General features: G+C 41.6%; 1 protein-coding gene across 1 annotated transcript; it reads right to left on the reverse strand.

The window, feature by feature from the left end:
* Positions 1-377: 377 nt before the first annotated feature.
* Positions 378-16,895, reverse strand: LOC130303133 (uncharacterized). Its single transcript, XM_056551753.1, has 12 exons — positions 16,859-16,895; positions 11,058-11,132; positions 10,883-10,963; positions 8,183-8,203; positions 7,936-7,950; positions 6,384-6,467; positions 4,912-4,959; positions 2,809-2,883; positions 2,473-2,573; positions 1,694-1,835; positions 730-901; positions 378-548 (listed from the first exon to the last, which is right to left on the reverse strand). The coding sequence occupies exons 1-12, from the start codon at positions 16,860-16,862 to the stop codon at positions 494-496; spliced, it is 873 nt and encodes a 290-aa protein (XP_056407728.1). The 5' UTR covers positions 16,863-16,895; the 3' UTR covers positions 378-493.
* Positions 16,896-22,259: the final 5,364 nt, after the last annotated feature.

Below are 22,259 nucleotides of genomic sequence, written 5' to 3' on the forward strand. Positions count from 1 at the left end.
TGGTTTCCTCTTTCCTGCATCGGCTGAGACTGATGTGTGACGACGGTGTCGTCCTCCTGCGCGGGTCTCCGGAGGAACGTCACTTGTGCGGTGTCCCCTGTCAGTCCATGCCGCAGGCTCACTGTTTTAAAGGCCACGGCGCCGCTTTAGAACAGTGAGCCGCAGTGTAGTGGCAGGGCCGGCCCTCTCTGGACCGGCGGCAGTGGCTAGCTGCTTTAGCATGGGGCTAAAGGGCTAGCTGCTTTAGGGTCACCAGGAATGGCAGTGCCCAGGGCAGCTGCCCCTAGTAGTTCTAATTCATTGTTGGCTGTTTTAGATACATGCAGATATCGGTTTAAATCAAATAAATGCTACAGACAAGGTTTCTTCGGGGGAAGGAAACATTTATTTTTTTAAGTTTTCTGTGGTTTTTTATTTATTTTTTCTTTGGTTTTTTTTTCATCTTTTTTTTCTTCTTTATTTTTTTTTGTGTGGCCACATGATCTTAAAGCCTTTACACTGGCGAGATATTCTTAGCCTTTTTTGTTTTTCTTAAGTACATGAAGATACTGAAAGAAAAAAAATTAAGAAATTATGTAAATGTAAATTCCACCACCTTGATAATGGGTGGAGTGTGAGCAGACATCATTAAATGGATTTTTTTGTACTGTATAGCTGCGGATGTCTGTTAGTTAGAATAACTGATCCCTTTGTTATATGGCAATGTAAATACTACTAAGTGTTACAAACCCTAGGCCAGCGAACAGTGATAAGGTGATGGCACCAGCTACATATGCTGCAATGTCGGGTAACATAAGTGTGGGATCCTCAGCTAGTGGCTCGGAGGTTGTCATCTCTGTCTCTGCGGGAAGTGTTGGCACAAGCTCGTATTTTCCAGTTACTGCTCCTAATCCGCTGCCAACTAAATATTAAAGAAATTGTGTTAATAGTACAAACCATCAGAATAAAGTATAACATAAAAATATTGGTCATAAAGGCTTTTCATACCATATGAAACATAGAGCTGCAGGTTGAATACAATTGTACAGGTCTTAGGGTCTATTCACATGATAAAATTTCTGCCTCAAATGAAAGCCCAATACACTTCTACAGGCGTAATCTGTAGCTTCTGGGCCCCGGTTCAAAATCTGCAACAGGGCCCCATGTGTCAATTATACTACTGGTCTCTTATGGGGCATACGTGCTTTGGGGCCCCCTTAGGCATCAGGGCCCCGGTGCGACTACTACCTTTGCACCCCTTATACTATGCACCTGTCTATAATTGCCAAGCTTCATTATCAGCTCCAGCTAGTGATGGAATCTCCGCTCAGAGAATAAAATACACACCGAATATCATGCAGTGTGAACCCAGTTTAATTTATAATTAAAGAACAGCTATCATTTAACCTTAATCCGTTTTACTATTAAATTTACCGGCCTCTAAATATAGCCCATGGTAGTGCTCTTCACTCCCTGCTTCACCCCTCAATTCATCTCATTGTATGAGATCCTAATTCTCTGGGGCCTGTCTCCTACAACAAGTCGTAGCAAGAAGTAAACTGGGGAGTGAAGGCCGCTACCATACCCTTCTACTGACTATATCTAGAGATGGGTATTTTCTTAAATAACTGTAACACTATAAATAATATTATAGTCATGTATAACAGAACTAAATCCAAAATCCATTAAATTGTCCGTAATAATGTGCTCTTACCTTTCACGTTATAAGTAAATTTAGCGATTGGCACACCAGAATTAAGAATGGTGGTACATATGTATTGGCCAGCTTCATATTTCTGAATTTCTTTCAGCTCAATATAAGGATCCTCAGTTACCCTTCGTCTAGGATGAGTAGTCTGGAGAGATAATAAGAGTGTTTCAGATATGTCTCAATGGCTTATAAACTAGATGTATAGAGTTTTGCTGTAACTTTATACAATTTCTGTTGTATGCCTTAAAACCCACTCCATTCATATGGGGAGTGCAGGACCCTCATTCTTATTATAAGTGGGGGTCCTAGAAGTGGGGCACTAAGTGACCATTGTCCCCTCTCCAGTAGGTAGGCTGAAATTCTCTCATACAAAAAAATGTATCCCCTATCCGCAGGATAGAGGATAAGTTTTAGATTGCGTGGGGTCCAAGTGCTGGGTCCCCCACAATCTCTTGTATGGAGCCCCGGCTCTCCCCTGGAGTGACAAGTCACAACCCACGCCCAAAGCAGGGTCTGCCACGCCCCCTCTATATATCTCTATGGGAGAACGGAAGATAGCCGAACAGCTCTCTCATAGACATATGTGGAGGGGGCATGGCGCCTCCGCTTCGGGCAGGGGTCCTGACACGCCGTTCCAGGGGAGAGCCATGGCTCCGTACAGGAGATTGTGGGGACCCCCTGCGATCCAAACCCTATCCCCTTTTTTTGTATGACATATCTCCTTTTATGACAATAATTTTCTACTTTACACCTATATTATTGACAATTTTAATGGCTTTTACCTTACTGAAAGTGTTTGTATATCCGTCCTCAAGCCTCGGATACCATTCTAAGTTACAGGCAAGGAGAACATCGTGATCTTCTGTAACTGTAATATTTCTCTCTAAAAAGTGACATGAAATATTATAGTCATAATTTTGTAGCTAGTCTGTCTCTGCACTTTCATATATATATATATATATATATATATATATATATATATATATATATATATATACTATCATAGAGTATGAATGTGCTGGAGTTCCTTACATGGGACTACATCTGTCTGTCATTACAGAGAGATGCCTTTACATTGTATATGCTAGTGACTGGTTTATTTTATACTATCTACTTACCTCCACAGTCTATAACCTCTGCAAGATGTGATGTCATATCTTTGCACGGAGTGCATTCATCTTCGGACTTTAAATCTGATAAAAAAAGAAAGTAAAGTGTGATGCGAGTATTAAAGTCTCTGTAGAATTTTTCCTTAGAATCAATCTCCTGATAAAGGGGTGATGGGTATCACCCCTCTGTCACATGGACAAAACACAGGCCGCCATGAATGAGGCTTCTATTCTGCTTATGGCACCATTTTAGAGGTATAGTAAAGTAAATGTCCTTCTGGTTCAGCAAGATTTTCTGCCAAATACTATGGACTATTAGCAGGGTACTGAATATTGAAGGGGTACTCCGGTGTAAAACAATTTTTTTTTAAATCAACTGGTGCCAGAAAGTTAAACAGATTTGTAACCTCCTTCTATTTAAAAATCTTAATCTTCCAGTACTTATCAGCTGCTGTATACTACAAAGTTCCTTCTAGTTTTAATTTTTTTTTTCTTTTTGACCACAGTGCTCTCTGCTGACACCTCTGTCTATGTCAGGAACTGTCCAGAGCAGGGGATGCTTGCTATGGGGATTTGTTCCTGCTCTGGACAGTTCCTGACATGGACAGAGGTGTCAGCAGAGAGCATTGTGGTCAGACAGAAAAGAACAATACAACTTCCTCTGTAGTATACAGCAGCTGATAAGTACTGGAGGGATTAAGATGTTTATATAGAGGTAAATTAAAAATCTGTATAACTTTCTGAACCCAGATTACCCCTGGGTTCAGAAAGTTCACACATTGGCTCTCATTTTTTTATGCAAACCTGACATGTTTTGTCGGGTTGTGCACTTTGCGCCAGAAATTCTGTTTGCACCAGATTTTGCACCAGATTTTGCTCCAGAATTGAGAAAAACCCGACTAACTCTCCATTTTACTGAGAACACCCGAAAGAGGCATGGTCACAGAAAAGGGGTGTGTTCCCGACATTTTTACAAAAACCCAACATATTGGCCATCTTTTACTAACATGATACTGGCTCTTTTTGTCGGGTTTAGCGCCTAAATTTTTTCTCACGGAATGTGCGACAGTGATGTCACACCCTGTTGTGACATCATGCCCTGCCCCCTCTATACAAATCTATGGAAGTGCATGGACTTTATTCATCATATGGTCAACATGTAATCTTGATACTTTAGGTTGGCACAATTAGAACAATACCCAAATTATATTGTTTGCATTATGTTTTACTGATTTAAAAAAATTCTAAACGTTTTAGAAAAGATTAAATAAAAATTAAATTGCTATTTTCTGACCACTATTACTTTTATTTTATTTTTTTTACCGGGCTCTATGATGACTCTATTTTTGCACTGTTATCCATGGTTTTTATCAGTACCATTGTGGCATTGATCAGACTTTTAATTGGCTTTTTATTTCATTTTTTGGGGGTATGATGTGATTAAAAAAAAAGGCTTTTCTTGGGTGTGGTACTTTTTGTCCTTTACGCTGTTCACCGTACGGTATAAATAATGTTACATTTTACTAGTTTGGACAATTTCACATGCCACAATACCAAGTATGTTTATTTTTATTTTGAAAGGGGGGAAATTTAAAATTTTTATATGGAAATGGTTAATGTGTGGGTTAAACCTTTATCATTTTTTTTTTCACTTTATTGGTCACTTAGGGGACTTTTAGGAGGAATCATTAAATTCCGCATACAAGTCAATGTAGTTACATAAAACTGCATTGATCTGTGTGCTCTGCGCTTGATTCATAGAGCCGGGCTGTATCAATCAAAGAGCCATGGATCACAGGGAAAGAAAGGTAAGCCATCCGGCTACCTTAGCAGTGAATCCTTTAGATCTAAAGGGTTAATAGCCGCCTGCGGCATGTTGGCTATTATTGGTGGCCCTCAGCTACAGGAGTCAGCTGAGGGCCGCCCGGTATGTATAAACGTCATTGGTCATTAAGGGGTTAAAAAACTGAAGCTTTGTATAAATTTGCAGCTACCCATTATACTGCCATTTTTTTCTTCTCATTTTACAATGTAGCCTTTTAATATTGTACAAAAATTTACTAGATTTTATGTTCTATGTTTTCTACTTCCTAAATATAAGTGGATATTTACCGAAACATTTGTTCTGGGTGCATACGCAGGTGCACTTGTCAAAGTATTCTGTGAAGAGAGGGAAACATAATATAAAAATTACATCATCCAGACACAATATTGTCATTTCTATAGAAGTAGGATATACACAGTGTCCAGGCCCTGTGATTTATATTACATAGTGTAAGTGTGGTGCTCTAGTACACGACATGGCCCGGTCAGGTAAATGCTGCCTCAGGTGCCTGTGTTGGGCCCCACTGCTCAGGGTGCTGTATTGTGCTCTATTTTGCCATATCTTGTTTTCCAATGTATTTATTATGTTGCATTTAATAAATGTTTAACATTCCTCATGCAGAGAAAACCATGTGATCCTTATGCCCAATGGGATGCCCCCAAGCCTGTGCTTTAAGTAGTGTAGGGGGAGGAGATATTCTGTTGAGGAGAAGAACTGAAGAAGCAGTGTGGAGAGAAGTGGGGAGGAGTCTGTAGTAACCTGAAGAGTTCATGTGGAAAAGTCAAAACCCTTCAACCATCTGCAAGTACCCCTCCACACAGGTTCAGTCTACAATAGTATACAATAGCAGGAGATAGAAAGCCCCAGGCAACTCTTGGTCCAAAAGTCTAAAGTCAAAGCCTGGCGGGAAGCACTGCAGTGAGTCTCAAGTCAGCGCGGGTGGTCTCAAGTCTAAAGTATAATAGTTCCTCTGCATCTCCCCTCTTTCAATTTGCATTGTAAGGGATTGTAACAGTTATCTTGAACCTCAGTATAGGCAGTTGTCCATAACCCTGCATCTGATGTTGTTATTCTCCAGTGCTTGGCCCAGGAGAACTGCTGTACATTGGAGCATGGTGGTTAAGGCTACCCTGGTGTCACAAGTGACTATTTGTCTGTAGCTGCACTCCAATACTAAAACTATAACATGTCATATTAGCCCACCACCTAAGCTAATGTCCCCTGTCCAATAACACAGCTTATATTCTCCCAAACATGTCCTCTATATATAGTGTCCTCTACATAGCACCCTCTATACTGAGCACAAATGTCCCCATAGACTGCTGACCATAGTGACCTCCATAAAGTATCAGCCAGTAGTCTAAAATAACACCATCCAAGTAGCCAGCACTAAAGATAGAGACAACCCAAGTGTGCCCCAACAAAACAGCTGCCTGTTTATTCTCACTTTCCTCATGTTCCTTTTCTGATGCCCTCTGTTATAAATAAATATTGGCAGCCAGTCAACAGCAGTTCCTATTTACTGGTTTTAGATTATTTTTTCACAGAGAGGAGTATAGCAGATATGTAGAGCTGCGTATTTCTGTATAATAGTCATATTCTGATACCACTGTGAACTTTTAATACAAATCTTATGTACATGCACAGTAGTGACTTATGGAATAATAAGGTTGATGATGATGCGATCGTAGTCATTCTGGCCACTATTATGAGTCTTACTATGAAGCTTACAATTATTTTACTTTACTATTAACCTTACCTTGATTTCCAGGAGATCCTCCAGCGCAAATGGTCTTCTCCTTTTCACAGGTCCTGCAGTTGGTCAATGTTTGGACCAATAAACCTGAGGAAAGGCAGTTGTTTAAAAAACTTATGTTAGGGTATGTTAACATGGGCAAATTTGCTCTGGGCAAATTTGCTAATTTTGGAAGGTTTTGTTTTCCCGCCGTACAATTTACGGTAAAAATGTCTTGTGTTCTTTATTTTTGGGTCAATACGATTAAAATGATACCCATGATAACATACTTTTCTATTACTGTTGCGCTTAAGAAAAATCGCAAACTTTTTAACCAAATTAGTATGTTTAAAATCCCCCTATTTTGAAGACCTTTAACTTTTTCATTTTTCCGTATAAGCGGCGGTATGAGGGCTCCTTTTTTGGACCGTGATCTTTACTTTTTATTGATACCATATTTGCTTATATGGAACTTTTAATCAATTTTTTATAAAAAAAAAAATTGGGAATAAAAAAGCATCTATTTATATTTTTTTTTATTTTTCCGTTCACGCCGTTCACCGTACGGTATCATTAACATTTTATTTTAATAGTTCAGATATTTACGCATGCGGCGATACCAAATTTGTTTTTAAAATATTTTTTAGCACTTTTTGGGGGTGAAATAGGGAAAATGGGACAAGTTACATTTTTATTGGGGGAGGGGGGTTTTCACATTTTTTTTATTTTCTTTTTTTTACTTTTTTTACTTTTATTTTTACACTTTAATAGTCCCCATAGGGGACTATTTTTAGAAATCACTCGATTGCTAATACTGTTCAGTGCAATGTATAGGACACAGCACTGATCAGCATTATCGGTCATCTGCTCTGGTCTGCGGGAAGGCAGATCAGAGCAGAAGATGCCAGGAAGGCAGCGGAGCCAGGTGAGGGGACCTCCGTCTGCCGTGCTGGATGATCGGATCGCCGCGGCAGCGCTGCGGGCGATCCGATCATCCATTTTAGTGACCGCTATGCTGCAGATACCGTGATCTGTATTGATCACTGCATCTGAGGGGTTAATGGCAGACATCCATGGGATCACGGATGTCCACCATTACGGGTGGGTCCCTGGCTGCGATCAGCAGCCGGGACCTGCCGCGCATGATCAGGGCATCGCTCCGATGCTCGCGGTTATGCTTAGGACGTAAATGTGCGTCCTGGTGTGTTAAGTATCACCGCACCAGGACGTACATTTAGGGCGCTCGTCGTTAAGGGGTTATTTACTTTACTGTACCATAGCTTTCTCCAAACTTTGGTCAGACCGGGGAGGGTTCCTGTCCTGAATTTGCTATTGATTCTAATGGGTGCATAAGATCGGGACTGGATGGCCACATGTCACTTCTTTTTTCTTCATTGTTAAACATCCCTCATTGAGATCAATGGCAGCAGGGCTTTTTTAGTGATAGGACATGGTTTTGATGTTGAAATCATTGTGCTTGTTTTACTTTAAAAACCCACATGGTTAATGTTCATGTGAACATGGTCCTATAAAATTATTTTATAATATTTATATAAGAAATATAAAATCCACTTACCACAGTTGTCAAAATCTGAAAAATAACATAAAAAGGAATATTAATATTTCATTGTCATATACTTAAACTGAAAAAACTATAATAGTGAAAAAAATTATAAACAACAGTCTAAATTGCCAATAGCGACTGAGGTGACTAGTAATTCTCAGTCCCAGAAATGGTGAGTTACTATGAGTTGTTACTGTGTAACTCACTTGTAAAATAAATATAGAATTTTTTCATAGAAAAAATATCTATAAGAACTCACCTTTCTTGTTAGGGCATCTCCCTAAAAATGGAACATAAAAAAAAAATGTAAATGACTAATAACAAAACAGAATATTAGTAAAACGCACTATATATTATAGCTATACACATATGTAAACAAAGGCCGATGCCACCTATAGGCAATGTAGAATCCAGCCTAGAGCGCACATTGAATAAGGGTGCTGCGCTCAGGAAGCAGGATTTTTTTTGTTTTTCCTCTGCCGGGGCATACTCATCTCCAGTATGCAGAGCACTCGGATATTTCCCCTCCCCCTCTCAATGCCAATGGCCTCCATTTTCAACTTTATTTGTGTCCTTTAGCAGACACTATTGCTGTAGTGAGACTATCGCCATGATTAAGGCTTTCTAACAAACCGAAACGCGTCAGTGTTTCATTTAGCTTTTAAATGTTTGTTTTTGAGCACAAGATTTTTAATGGACATTATTAAAGTTTGAATTTTTAGGGGAGCTGTAATTCCACAATTTTTTTGTTCCTGGACAAGCTCCTTATGAGTACCGGCTCCTCTGCATGGTTCCGTGCCTTCCTAGCCTACCCCCTGATGTGTCTCTAGTGAACCTTATCTGTGGTGAGCTAAATCTTTGTTTCTATTTTAGTTTACTTTTAGCCCCGCTTTAGTTTAACTTCCTCCCCTCCCCAAATTCAACAGATGTGCAATGCTGTGAACTCACAAGGCCCCAACATAGAGAATGGTGGGGGAGTTTGCACCTCTCTACTCTGTGAACTCATGTGGTACACAGGGGACCATTCTGGCACATTTTGAGTCAAGGAAAGTGGGTGAGGTGGCAGTTTCTAGGACAAAGATACCAGATGCTTTAGGCTGTGTCAAGGCATGCTGGGCATTGTAATTAGCTAGTAACAGCAACTTCCAACATTCTTTGACACAACCTATGGCTCTGTAGCTGACTCAAAGCTACAATTCCCAACATGTTGCACTGGAACCAATACTATTTTACTATATAGTGCAACATGCTGGGAGTTGTAGTTTTGGTTTTGGGTAGCTACAGAGCTGTGTGAGGGCATGCTGGAAACTATCTGCAACTCCCATATGTAATAAAAAGAGATCAAAAAGTCACATGAAAAATGTCACAGTTTAAAACTGCAGATCACGGTGCAAAAATTAGCCCTTATACAGCACTGTATACAAACAAATAAAAAAATTATAAGGGTCAGAAGAGGACAAAATTTTCCCCCACATATGTATTTCTTCCTTTGATGTCACACATATCTAATCAAATATGCAAATTAGCATGGCTGTTATTTTTTTGCAAGATAAAGATGGCAACTCCACAGATGATGCATGCTAGGGACGTCTTTTATTTGTCCTGTTTAGACTGCCTCAGAGGTTGCGTGGGAGATTGAGGCACTGGCACATGTTAGGAAGGGGGAAAGGGTGTGAATATGTTTGGGACAAAAATCACTCAAAAAAATTACAGAAAAAACACCACACTTACTGGTTACTGGTACAAGGGCTGGTTAGGCACCTATTCCCACAATGATGCAGGTCAGCCACAATGCTATATAAGGGGAGGTCGCACAGGTGTAAAATACTGATGAATAACCACTCACACGCCTACTATTCATGAGGGGGGTACTTTCCTAGTATAATAGTTGCACACAGATAAGGCATACACAGGGTGGCAGTTACATGATAATGTGTAGTGCACTATGCTGCCTTACAATCTATTAGTGACACCCATACTATTCAATCAGGTGGGCTACCCAGCATCTTCTATGTGCACCCCACATGCACTGACACCCCGGGCTCCCCACAGCATCACAGTGTTAACAGTGCGGTGTTATTCATTGTATGGTGATATCGTTCACAAACAAATGTGGGAACACAACCTACTAAGGCCATGCTTACACATCGGCCAAAATATATTTTTTTAGACCAAAGTGTTTTTTTTTTTTTTTTTTTAGGGGGGGGGGGAACGGGACATAATGAGGTTTTGCTTAGGGTGGCAAAAATCCTTGCATCAGCCTTGATATCAACGCTATGGCTGTGTTACCGCACACTATTTTGGCCTATAAGGCTATATTTCCACATAGCCTTCCACATTCCACAAGCCAGGAATGGATCTTAAAAGAGAAGATACATTGTCTCCTCTGTACGTGTCCTTCATAAATGAGCTGTTTTTGGCTTTGATTTTAATCATTAAAAACCTGAACGTGTGAACACAGCCTCAAGCAGCCCAATGACACAGAAGGATTGTTGTGTTTTCTTTATTTTTTTATTTCATGTTTCTGGTAATGATATGTGAGAAGGTGAATCACACATATATGAAGCACAATTTGTAATGGGTATGCCAAATAGGAAAACAAATTATATTAGTAAATCTGAGCCATTGTATTACATCAATATCACTTACATATCTAAACTACCAAACTAAAATACTGACCTCGCTGCCATGGCAACCATTCTTTGTTCAGCTGTCAACATTCTAATGCTCAGCTGTGAGTGGTTGCCAGGAAAAACAAGTACAGGTCTTTTTGTTAGTTTTGATATATATCATGGGTCACAAAAGTGGCAAGTAAATGACAAATTGAGCTCTGATACATCTGTAAATGCATTAATATACATTTTGGGGAAATCTGTGGGGGAGGGAAACCCTTTATCAGTTGTAACATACAGGGGAAGGCTATCCATGTCATCCCAAGACTGGTTCTGTATAGACTTACGTTTCTCTGCCTCCTGCACAATAATCTCAATCTTCTCAAGTCTTTTGAACTGGTGTTCAAGGTCATTGAGAAGATTCACACCTGGAATAAATAGAAGTGACAGATATATCAGCCTCTGCTCCCAAACTAAAGCCATTTTATTTCTATTCATCTACATTGAAAATTCAGCAATTACCTGTAGAGTCCAAGTCCACGATGATATTGACTGATATTTGATATTCGGACCCTATTTCGGATAGGGCATACTCATCTGGAATATAAATACAGAACAATCATTATTAATAATGCATCCTTTTTGAATTTTCACAGAAATCATAATGAATTACCCAGAGTCCCCACATCCTCCAAGTATTGTTCAATTTGCCTTTTGGCAGCGTTTGCAACATTTTTGATAGTCACATAGTCGGCGGTTTCTTCTACCAGAACCTGGTCCTGAATAAAGATCTTCAATTTCTCAAGAGCCTCCAAACCCCTTTTATTGCAGGGTATGCATCCAAGGGACTGTGCTATCAGGAGCCATGTACCAAATAGTACGCTCCACATCATTTTATTTTTTGGTCAAAATCAAAAAGTCTTTATGAATTTGCTTCCAGTAGTTACTGGTCGCTTAGTCCTGTCATGATGATGTTATAACGCATATGCCAACCAGGCACTGTAAGACATAAGCAACTGAAAGGATTTTATTAAAATAGATATTTCAGGAGCGTTATTATATTGTCTTTAACCACTCAAGGGTTATAAAATATGGCTGCAATTTGGATACCGATCTGATAGGATAGTGATGGAAAACATGACTTATGCTCCATTCATATTTTTGCTGGAAGCTCAAATAAAGCAAACTCTGCCACATTGGATACAGCAGTATTCTTACCATCATAACATATCTTGAGAACTGAACACGACATCCCTGTTTTAAGTGAATGGGGTCCTTCAGGAGACTGATATTTGTTTTTACATATTTTGAATTATAAAACACATAGACAGTGCTTTTCTTAACATGTTAAGGACCAAGGGTGTAGGGGTACGCCCTCAGTCTTTAGTACCCCGTTACTGGTTTTTAAAGCGTGCTCACGAGCTGAGCACGCTTTATACCCGTAGGGTCCCGGTTGCTACGAGCAGTCAGGACCCATGGATAATGGCATTAACCGTTTAGATGCCACAATTATCTTTGTGTGTGTTAACGGTGCCAGTTAGCTCAGTGCAGCCGATCGGGACATTCGCGGGTCCTGATCGGCACAGGGGAAAGCAAGGCATCCCTTACCTGCCTCCTTGTCATCCAAACGGTAAACTGAGGCTCTTGCCAGTTTTGGCAGGCTAGAGCAGCAGAGCACTGATAACACAGATCAATAATATGCTATGGCATAGCATTGAACAGTGTATGCAATCATAAGATTGCATGTTATAGCCCCCTATGGGAACTGAAAAAAAAAAGTGTAAAAAAAAAAGTTAATTGAAAATTAAAATTGAATTAACCTCTTCCTAATAATTGTTTGAATAACCCCCCCTTTTCCCATTCTTTAACCACTTAAGGACGCAGGGCGTACATGCACTTCCCCGTTTCCGAGGCCTTAAGGACTGCGGTTTTCTGGTCTCCACCACTCGCCAGGTGGGGACAGCAGGTACGCCCTGCGGTTTTCCAGTCTCCACCACTCTCCGGGCAGGGACAGCAGGTACGCCCTGCGGTTTTCCGGTCTCTGCCACTCGCCAGGCGGGGAGAGGACCGGGATGCCTGTTGAATCAGAACTGAATTCAGATCTGCAGCGATTCTGGGTCATTCAGGTCACAGGTTACCCAATGACCATGAAAAAGAAGGTGATCAGTGGTGTAATATACACCACCAATCACTTTCTGTACTGTACTGCGAGGTGGCAGTGTTGCAGCGCACCACCATCTGTAGGTGTCTGCGGGTCCACAGCACCTTTAGCCGTGTGACCCGAGCCCTACAGGGTTGCAGTGGTCCGGCCCCAGCATTTCTTTTGGGTGCAGACCTTTTATTTTTTTGCTAACTGTGTGGCCGACCCTCTTCTGCATAAAAGAGTGGCCGGCCATCATTAGCTAATCGCCCACCCACCGCTGATCAGTCCCATAGCACGTGGTGCGGGCGCATTTTTGGGGATCATAAGCAACTTTTTTATTTTATTTTTGCACCTGTTAGGCAGTTCATGCCACCAGCAGCAGGCTAGTGCTGTGTGGATGGACCGTACCTGTGTGTGTGTGACCTTCCCCACCACTGTCAGTGATTTATCACTGATCAGTGTTTTTCTTTGGGTACAGGCAGGTGCTTTTTGGGGGGTTTCAGCTTTTTTTATTCTATCTTTCAGGTTTTTTGTGTGGGGGTCTGTGTACGTGCCACCAGCCACTCTTCTGGGTTGAGTGGCACGACCCCCCACTGACTTCTGCACCCCCTGCCACTACCAAGCACTAATCAGTGTGCACACCACTGATTAGGTAAACATATTTTTTTTTTTTGGGCACAGGGCTTTTTGGGCTAGAAGCCATTTTTTTTTAAAGCTTTAATTTCCTTTTTTTAGTGTAACAGGGGGATTGTGCAGCTTGACTAGGTAGAAAATTAGATAACCGAGGTTAACTGAATAGCATCTAATAACAAGCTGCTTGGCTAAAAACACGAAGGCCCACATTTATTATTGTAGGTGTAAGTGAAGCATTTTACACCCTTTTTTTGTGTGCTGATAATGTGTAGGAGCACCAAATGTATTAAATGTTCACAGAGCATTTGAAAAATTTTGTGCAGGTAAACATTTTCTGAAATTTCTCTCTTCACATACACCAAAAAGCTACGCCAGGTCTGGGATGGTGTAGTTTTAGACACTTTTCAGTGGCTTTGCGCCTTTTTTGTGCCTTTTTACAAAAAGGCGCAGTTCAAAAAATTCAGTCCATGGCATATGCTGAATTGAAAAGCGTGTACTGCTACTCCAAAACATCTGGAATGACTAAAATATTCTACCATCAAAAGGCACAAAATAACACACAGTGCGCCAAAATAGCGCCTTTTGTACAGAGAAATAAAGGTGTAAACTCCTTGATAAATGTCGGCCGAAGTATGAAAAATAAGGTAACAGTCCTCAAGTGATCTAGTGAGGGGGGGGGGGAGGGAGGGGGGTGCGAAGAGGAGAAGGGAGAGGGGAGGGGAAATGGGAAGAGGTGGAAATCAGATAATAGAGGTGAGCAAAAAAGAGATTAGACCATAGAGTAAAAATGATATCAATTTAATGAAAAAATGTGATAAAATACAAAAAGGGTAGATGTGAGCTGGAGGGGGGCAACGCAGGGCCCTTGCGAATCCCCCTCCAAAAATGAAATAAAGTTTTTTACTTTTTATTTTATTTTTTGTTAGTGTAGTGTAGTGTTTTTAGGGTACAGTCGCACGGGCGGGGGTTCACAGTAGTTTCTCGCTGGCAGTTTGAGCTGTTGCAGAAAATTTGCTGCAGCTCAAACTTGCAGCCCGATACTTACTGTAAGCCTCCGCCCATGTGAGTGTACCCTGTACATTCACATTGGGGGGGACATCCAGCTGTTGCAAAACTACAACTCCCAGCATGCGCTGACAGACTGTACATGCTGAGAGTTTTAGTTTTGCAACAGCTGTAGGCACACTGGTTATGTATCACAGAGTTTGTGACCTTACTCAGTGTTTCAAAACCAGTGTGCCTCCAGCTGTTGCAAAACTACAACTCCCAGCATGTACGGTGCATGGTGTAAGATGACTGCTGGGAGTTGTAGTTTGCAACAGCTGGAGGCACACCGGTCGTCAAACACTGAGTTAGGTAAAAAAAAAAAAAACTCTAAGTTTCACAACCAGTGTGCCTTCAGCTGTTGCAAAACTACAACTCTCAGCAGTCACCGACAGCCAACGGCATGCTGGGAGTTGTAGTTATGCAACCAGCAGATGCACCACTACAACTCCCAGCATGCACTTTAGCTGTTTGTGCAAGCTGGGAGTTGTAGTTATACAACAGCTGAAGGTACACTTTTCCATAGAAAAAATGTGCCTCCAGCTGTTGCAAAACCATAAGTCCCAGCATGCCCATAAGGGAAAGCTGGGAGTTGTGGTGGTCTGCCTCCTGCTGTTGCATAACTACAGCTCCCAGCATGCCCTTTTTGCATGCTGGGAGCTGTTGCTAAGCAACAGCAGGAGGCTGTCACTCACCTCCTGCTGCTGCTTCATCGCAGGAAAGTCCCTCGCCGCCGTCGCTCCTGGGGCCCCGATCCCAACAGGGACGCCGGGGATCGGGGTCCCCAGCACCCGGGGTTGTCTTCCCGCACCCGCTCACCCCCTCCGGAAGAGGGGCGGAGCGGGTGCGGGAGTGACACCCGCAGCAGGTGCCCTGATTGGTCGGCCGGTAATCCGGCCGACGAATCAGGGCGATCGTGAGGTGGCACCAGTGCCACCACACCCCTGCAGGCTCTGGCTGTTCGGGGCAGTCTCTGAACAGCCAGTAATTCCGGGTCACCGGGTCACTGGAGACCCGATTGACCCGGAATCGCCGCAGATCGCTGGACTGAATTGTCCAGCGATCTGCGGCAATCGCCGACATGGGGGGGCATAATGACCCCCCTGGGCGATATGCCGGGATGCCTGCTGAACGATTTCAGCAGGCATCCGGCTCCGGTCCCCAACCGGCTAGCAGTGGGGACCGGAATTCCCACGGGCGTATGGATACGCCCTGCGTCCTTAAGGACTCGGAATGCAGGGCGTATCCATACGCCCTGCGTCCTTAAGAGGTTAAAATTGTCATCTTCTGACCCCTATAACTTTTTTTTTTTTTCGACATGATCTGAAGTTTTCAGCGGTACCATTTTTGCATTGATAGGACTTATTGATCGCTTTTTATTCATTTTTTCATGATATAAAAAGTGATCAAAAATGCACTATTTTGGACTTTGGAATTTTTTGCGCGTATGCCATTGACCGGTTGGTTTAATTAACGATATATATTTTTATAATTCGGACATTTCCGCACGTGGCAAATACCACATATGTTTATTTTTATTTACACAGTTTTCTTTTTTTAATCGGAAAAGGGGGGTGATTCAAACTAGGGGAGGTGTTAAATGATCTTTATTCACTTTTTTTTTTTCACTTTTTTTTTGCAGTGTTATAGCTCCCATAGGGACCTATAACACTGCTCACACACTGATCTTTAATATTGATCACTGGTTTCTCATAGTAAACCAGTGATCGATGATTTTGCCGCTTGACTGCTCATGCCTGGATCTCAGGCACTGAGCAGTCATTTGGCGATCGGACAGCATGGAGGCAGGAAGGGATCCTCCGGTTGTCATGTAAGCTGTTGGGGATGCCGCGATTTCGCCGCGGCGATCCCGCACAGCCCCCTGAGCCAACCGACACGGTTTTACATTCACTTTAGACGCGGCGTTCTAAGTTGAACGCTGCATCTAAAGTGAATGTAAAACAATGTCGGTTGGCTCAGGGGGCTGTTCGGGATCGCCGCGGCGAAATCGCGGCATCCCGAACAGCTTACATGACAGCTGGAGGATCCCTACCTGGGTTAATCGCTCGTGGCACCGCGATCAATGCCGCGCTATTAGCCACGGGTGCGTGCCGTGGCCCCGCGTTATAGATCGGGAGTGGACTCATGACGTACCGGTACGTCTTGGTTCCTTAACCTGTTGGGGACAAAGGGCATATGCATACGCCCTTGCGTCCTTGTACTTAAGGACGAAGGGCGTATCCATTCGCCCGTGGGAATTTCGGTCCCCGCCACGCGCATGGCGGTGACTGGATCGGGGAGACTGCTGATATCGATCAGCAGGCACCCCGTGCAAATGCCCAGGGGGGTCATTAGACCCCCCCCCCCGTCGGCAATCGGTGCAAATCACAAGTGAATTCACAGTTGCAATTTGCGGGTTATACGGGTCTATGGTGACCCGGTGACCCGGAATATAAGGGAGACGGCGAAACCGAAGGGGAACAGGCGCCGAAGATCCACTTACCCATCCAGAGGCTGTGGGCGACGGAGATCGGCGGGCAGCGATGTCGTGCGGAAGAATCTGGATCCTACGGAAGCCAGTAAGTTGCCTAGCAACATCTGGAGGGCTACAGTCTGAGACTGTAGCCCTCCAGATGTTGCAAAACTACAACTCCCAGCATGCCCAGACAGTTGTTTGTGCATGCTGGAATATGTAGTTTTGCAACAGATGGAGGGCTGCAGTTTGAGACCACTATACAATGTTCTCTAAACTATATACCTCCAAGGCCCTTCAAATCCACTTCACAACTGAACTGGTCCCTGAAAAATTCCGATTTTGAAAATTTTGTGAAAAATTGGAAAATTGCTGCTAAACTTTGAAGCCCTCTGATGTCTTCCAAAAGTAAAAACATCAAAGGCGAATGACCAGGGAGTCAGGAGTTTGTCTGGCGCAGAGAGGAACCATCAGACAGCCAAGTAAAATCAATGGATTTATTAGATGCAACGTGTTTCGCTGCGCATGCGCAGCTTCATCAGGCATGACAAGGGGAGGCTGGTAACAGGTATATATACCTCCAGGAATTAACCATTAGAGTGCTTTTTGAAAAGAGTTGTTACATAGAATTACATATCCATATGACAATGTATGAAAAAAATATATAAATAAATATAAACAGAAATCACAAAAATAGTAATAAGACAGCAATATGAAAGCACAATGCAATCCTATCAACATATGTATATAAATATATATAATATAATCTAATTATAATTATCGCATGTGATGTGAATGTAACACCACAAGCGACTCAAAAAATCGCACCGCTAAATCGCCGGCGCGGCATTCAACAACACAAGTTGGATATTATTTCAAAAAATATATATGATATAAAGAGTTATGTCAATTGATTCAAGAGATAGAAAAATCCAGATTAACAAACAATAAATAAATTAAAAATACAAAGATGTTTATATGTAAAAAAGAAAGGAAAAAAAAAAAAAAAAAAAAACTTAGATAATAAAACATAAGGAATAAATAAATACACCGTGGGGCGCTCCAGGGTGAACAGTACAGAAGGAACAAAGAAAAAATCAAGGTATAATATTTTCGAAATTAATCCATATGGAAAGATGGGAAATTTTTAACTCCAAAATCATCAAATTATTTAACTGTATCGATACATTCATTAAAACCTTGAGGGTGCAAAGTATGTAGTTTGTGAATCCAAAAGGATTCGCGGTTGTTCAGTCTTTGTATTCTATTAGGTAAATGAATGGGGATAGTTTCTAAAATAATTAGAAACTATCCCCATTCATTTACCTAATAGAATACAAAGACTGAACAACCGCGAATCCTTTTGGATTCACAAACTACATACTTTGCACCCTCAAGGTTTTAATGAATGTATCGATACAGTTAAATAATTTGATAATTTGGGAGTTAAAAATTTCCCATCTTTCCATATGGATTAATTTCGAAAATATTATACCTTGATTTTTTCTTTGTTCCTTCTGTACTGTTCACCCTGGAGCGCCCCACGGTGTATTTATTTATTCCTTATGTTTTATTATCTAAGTTTTTTTTTTTTTTTTCCTTTCTTTTTTACATATAAACATCTTTGTATTTTTAATTTATTTATTGTTTGTTAATCTGGATTCTTGTACGAATATTCACACCCTGCGTTTTCGCCGGTTGCTGTATTCAATACCGCATTAGTTAATTGAGTTCATTTTATTCTCTAAGTAGTGTTCATACATTTCCTTTTTGATCAGTTGCGGTTTGGTTTATCGCACTGTCATTTATTTTTTATTATTTTATTTTTTAATAAGGTAGCGATATACAATTAAATAATAATTTTTCTATCTCTTGAATCAATTGACATAACTCTTTATATCATATATATTTTTTGAAATAATATCCAACTTGTGTTGTTGAATGCCGCGCCGGCGATTTAGCGGTGCGATTTTTTGAGTCGCTTGTGGTGTTACATTCACATCACATGCGATAATTATAATTAGATTATATTATATATATTTATATACATATGTTGATAGGATTGCATTGTGCTTTCATATTGCTGTCTTATTACTATTTTTGTGATTTCTGTTTATATTTATTTATATATTTTTTTCATACATTGTCATATGGATATGTAATTCTATGTAACAACTCTTTTCAAAAAGCACTCTAATGGTTAATTCCTGGAGGTATATATACCTGTTACCAGCCTCCCCTTGTCATGCCTGATGAAGCTGCGCATGCGCAGCGAAACGCGTTGCATCTAATAAATCCATTGATTTTACTTGGCTGTCTGATGGTTCCTCTCTGCGCCAGACAAACTCCTGACTCCCTGGTCATTCGCCTTTGATTCTACACCTATCCAGGAGGGCTGCAGTGGACCTGCCTTCATATCTCTTCTGCTCCTAACCTTGTTGTGTGTGGGCGCACAACAAACTTCGGTAAGCGGCTTGGGAATCACCTTCCCCTACCCCCACCTGCAAGATCTACTGATCCCGCACATGAGGCGCCTTCCTTCCTTTCTCTAAAAGTAAAAACATGTCAACTTTATGATGCAGATATGAAGTAGACATATTGTATATGTGAATCAATATATAATTTATTTGGAATGTCTATTTTCCTTGCAAGCAGAGAGTTTCAAATTTAGAAAAATGCAAAATTTTCAAATTATTTATCAAGTTTTTGAATTTTTCACCAAGAAATGATGCAAGTATAGATGAAAATTTACCACTACCATAAAGTAGAATATGTCATGAAAAAACTATCTCGGAATTAAATTTATAAGTAAAAGCATCCCAGAGTTATTAATGCTTAAAGGGACAGTAATTTGCAAAAAAATGCTCCCATCCTTTCCTTAGGGTCATTATGGGCTCCGTCCCCAAGGGGTTAAGAGGTTAAGTAGATAGGTGAACATTAATTAGATAGAAACATCATGGAGTTCTTGGTTGATGAGACTGCTTTTCATATTATACACCACTCACTAGAGATGAGCGAACTTACAGTAAATTCGATTCATCACGAACTTCTCGGTGTGGCGGTCGCTGACTTTTCCTGCATAAATTAGTTCAGCTTTCAGGTGCTCCGGTCGGCTGGAAAAGGTGGATACAGTCCTAGGAGAGTCTTTCCTAGGACTGTATCCACCTTTTGCAGCCCACTGGAGCACCTGAAAGCTGAACTAATTAATGCAGGAAAAGTCAGCAACCGCCGAGCCGAGAAGTTTGTGACGAATCGAATTTACTGTTAGTTCACTCATCTCTACCACTCACCACTGAAGTCCCATAACTATGCATCTATTGGAGATGTTCTGTCGGCCTCTGTGTTGCAATTAGATAACCTGGCATATAGCGATGTATCTGGGGTGCACACCGATGTTGAACTGGAGTCTCTGGAAGATCATATCTATCCCACTTTGTGGTGGTGTTCACAGCATCCTCATATATTAGTGTTGCTCGCGAATATTCGTAATTCGAATTTTATTTGCGAATATCGCATATTCGCGAATTCGCGAATATTCGCGAATATAGCGCTATATATTCATAATTACGAATATTCGTTTTTTTTTTTTTTTCACAGTACACATCACAGTGATCATCCCTCTCTGTTTCCAGCTTATGTGGTGTAAGAAGGCTCTAATACTACTGTGTGAGACTGGTGTGCGAATTTTCGCATATGCGAAAATGTGCATATGCTAGTTTTCGCATATGCGAATTGTCGCTTATGTTAATTTTTGTATATTCAAATGTTCGCATATGTTAATTTTCGCACGTGTGAATATTCGCATATGCGAAAATAAAACGAGAATATTACGAATATGCGAATATTCGCGAATATGACGAATATTCGTCCATATATTCGCGAATATTCGCGAATTCGAATATGGCCTATGCCGCTCAACACTAATAATGATCATATATAAAAAGTTGGTTTAAAAGTTATATTTATATCATTTTTTTGCTGCTATATTTTTTTTGCTATTCTTTTGAAACAACAGTTGGAAAAACTGCTACTGCAAAATATCTATTTATCTACAGTTATGTTTGATAATAACCATTTATTCTGTATCATTATTGCCAAGACTATCATTTAACATGTGTTTAAATAAGTACTTATTCCTTATAGCTTAACGGACTACTCTTTGTTTATTTATAAAGATGAGCAAACTTTTCAAAAATTCGATTCTGCTGATTCGCCGAATTTTCCGAAAAAGTTAGTTTCGATCCAAATTTTTTCCCTGCGAATCTATATTAAAAAAGGCTATTTCTAGCCTACATACAGCCTCTATAGGGGCATAGAACACTTTGCTGTGTCCTAAAACGCATATGGAGTGTGCTGGGGTAGTGAAATAATAATGTTATTCAGAATAGTATGCAGATTACCAGCATCACTCTTAGAATCACTGCCGCACAGCAGCACAATTACAGAGCCTGGTGGTGGCATCAGTGTCAGGAGACCATATAGTGACTGAATGACATAGCGTGGAGGTGTTGGCAGCATGAGGAGACCATATAGTGACTGAATGACACAGCGTGGAGGTGTTGGCAGCATGAGGAGACCATATAGTGACTGAATGACATAGCGTGGAGGTGTTGGCAGCATGAGGAGACCATATAGTGACTGAATGACATAGCGTGGAGGTGTTGGCAGCATGAGGAGTCCATATAGTGGCTGAATGACACAGCGTGGAGGTGTTGGCAGCATGAGGATATCATATCGTGGCTCAATGGCACAGCGTGGAGGTGTTGGCCAGGGCCGGTTCTACCAATAGGCGAAGTAGGCGATCGCCTATAGGGCACTTTTGTGAGGGCGCACTTCCGCCGTTGTCAGTAAACTAAAGCTCCAGTCACTCACTGAGCTATTGGCATCACCAAGCGATTCTGGTGGAGCGGCAGGCAGTGCTCCACCAACAGTAACCTCAGCCCCCCCCCAGCCAGTCTCCCCCCTCACTCACCCTGCTACAACTTCAACAAGTGGCCATACCTCGCTGTAAGTACTTCATCCCCTCTGCCAGTAGCGGCTACTGTGAGTGTGTGGCAGCAGGCACAGCTTGTATGTCCCTGCCAGGCCCCCGGAGAGCAGGGGAGAGAGGAGTCTCCGATCTTTCCTGCCTTTTGGATAAGGTATGTCCCCCCACACAGTGTTCAGATAGCAGGCACACCTCATGTGCCTTTGCTCCAATATTGTACAGCAGAACATGGTCACATTACCACAGACCTTGCCCTGGCCCGGCTCTGCTACATTGCATAGTATCCACTACTTCCCCTATGTGCCCGGCTGTCTCTAGGCCACTCCATCCCCTACCTGCCCTTGTGTACTGAGCAGCTGTAAAGGCTGAGGAGCGCAGAGCATTGTGAGGGAGAAAGTCTAATCTCCACCCTGTGAGCATGGAGCCGACACTGCCCGCCGCTGA

This window comes from Hyla sarda, chromosome 1 (assembly GCF_029499605.1).
Source record: "Hyla sarda isolate aHylSar1 chromosome 1, aHylSar1.hap1, whole genome shotgun sequence".
Classification (NCBI taxonomy): Eukaryota; Metazoa; Chordata; class Amphibia; order Anura; family Hylidae; genus Hyla; species Hyla sarda.

Bases quoted from the DNA above. Each gene is read 5' to 3' on its own strand.
- LOC130303133 (XM_056551753.1), bottom strand. The intron at 8,204-10,882 runs GTAAGTCTATAC...TTCCATTTTTAG, and splicing joins TGTGCAGGAGGCAGAGAAAC to GGAGATGCCCTAACAAGAAA. The intron at 902-1,693 runs GTAAGAGCACAT...TTTAATATTTAG, and splicing joins ATTTACTTATAACGTGAAAG to TTGGCAGCGGATTAGGAGCA.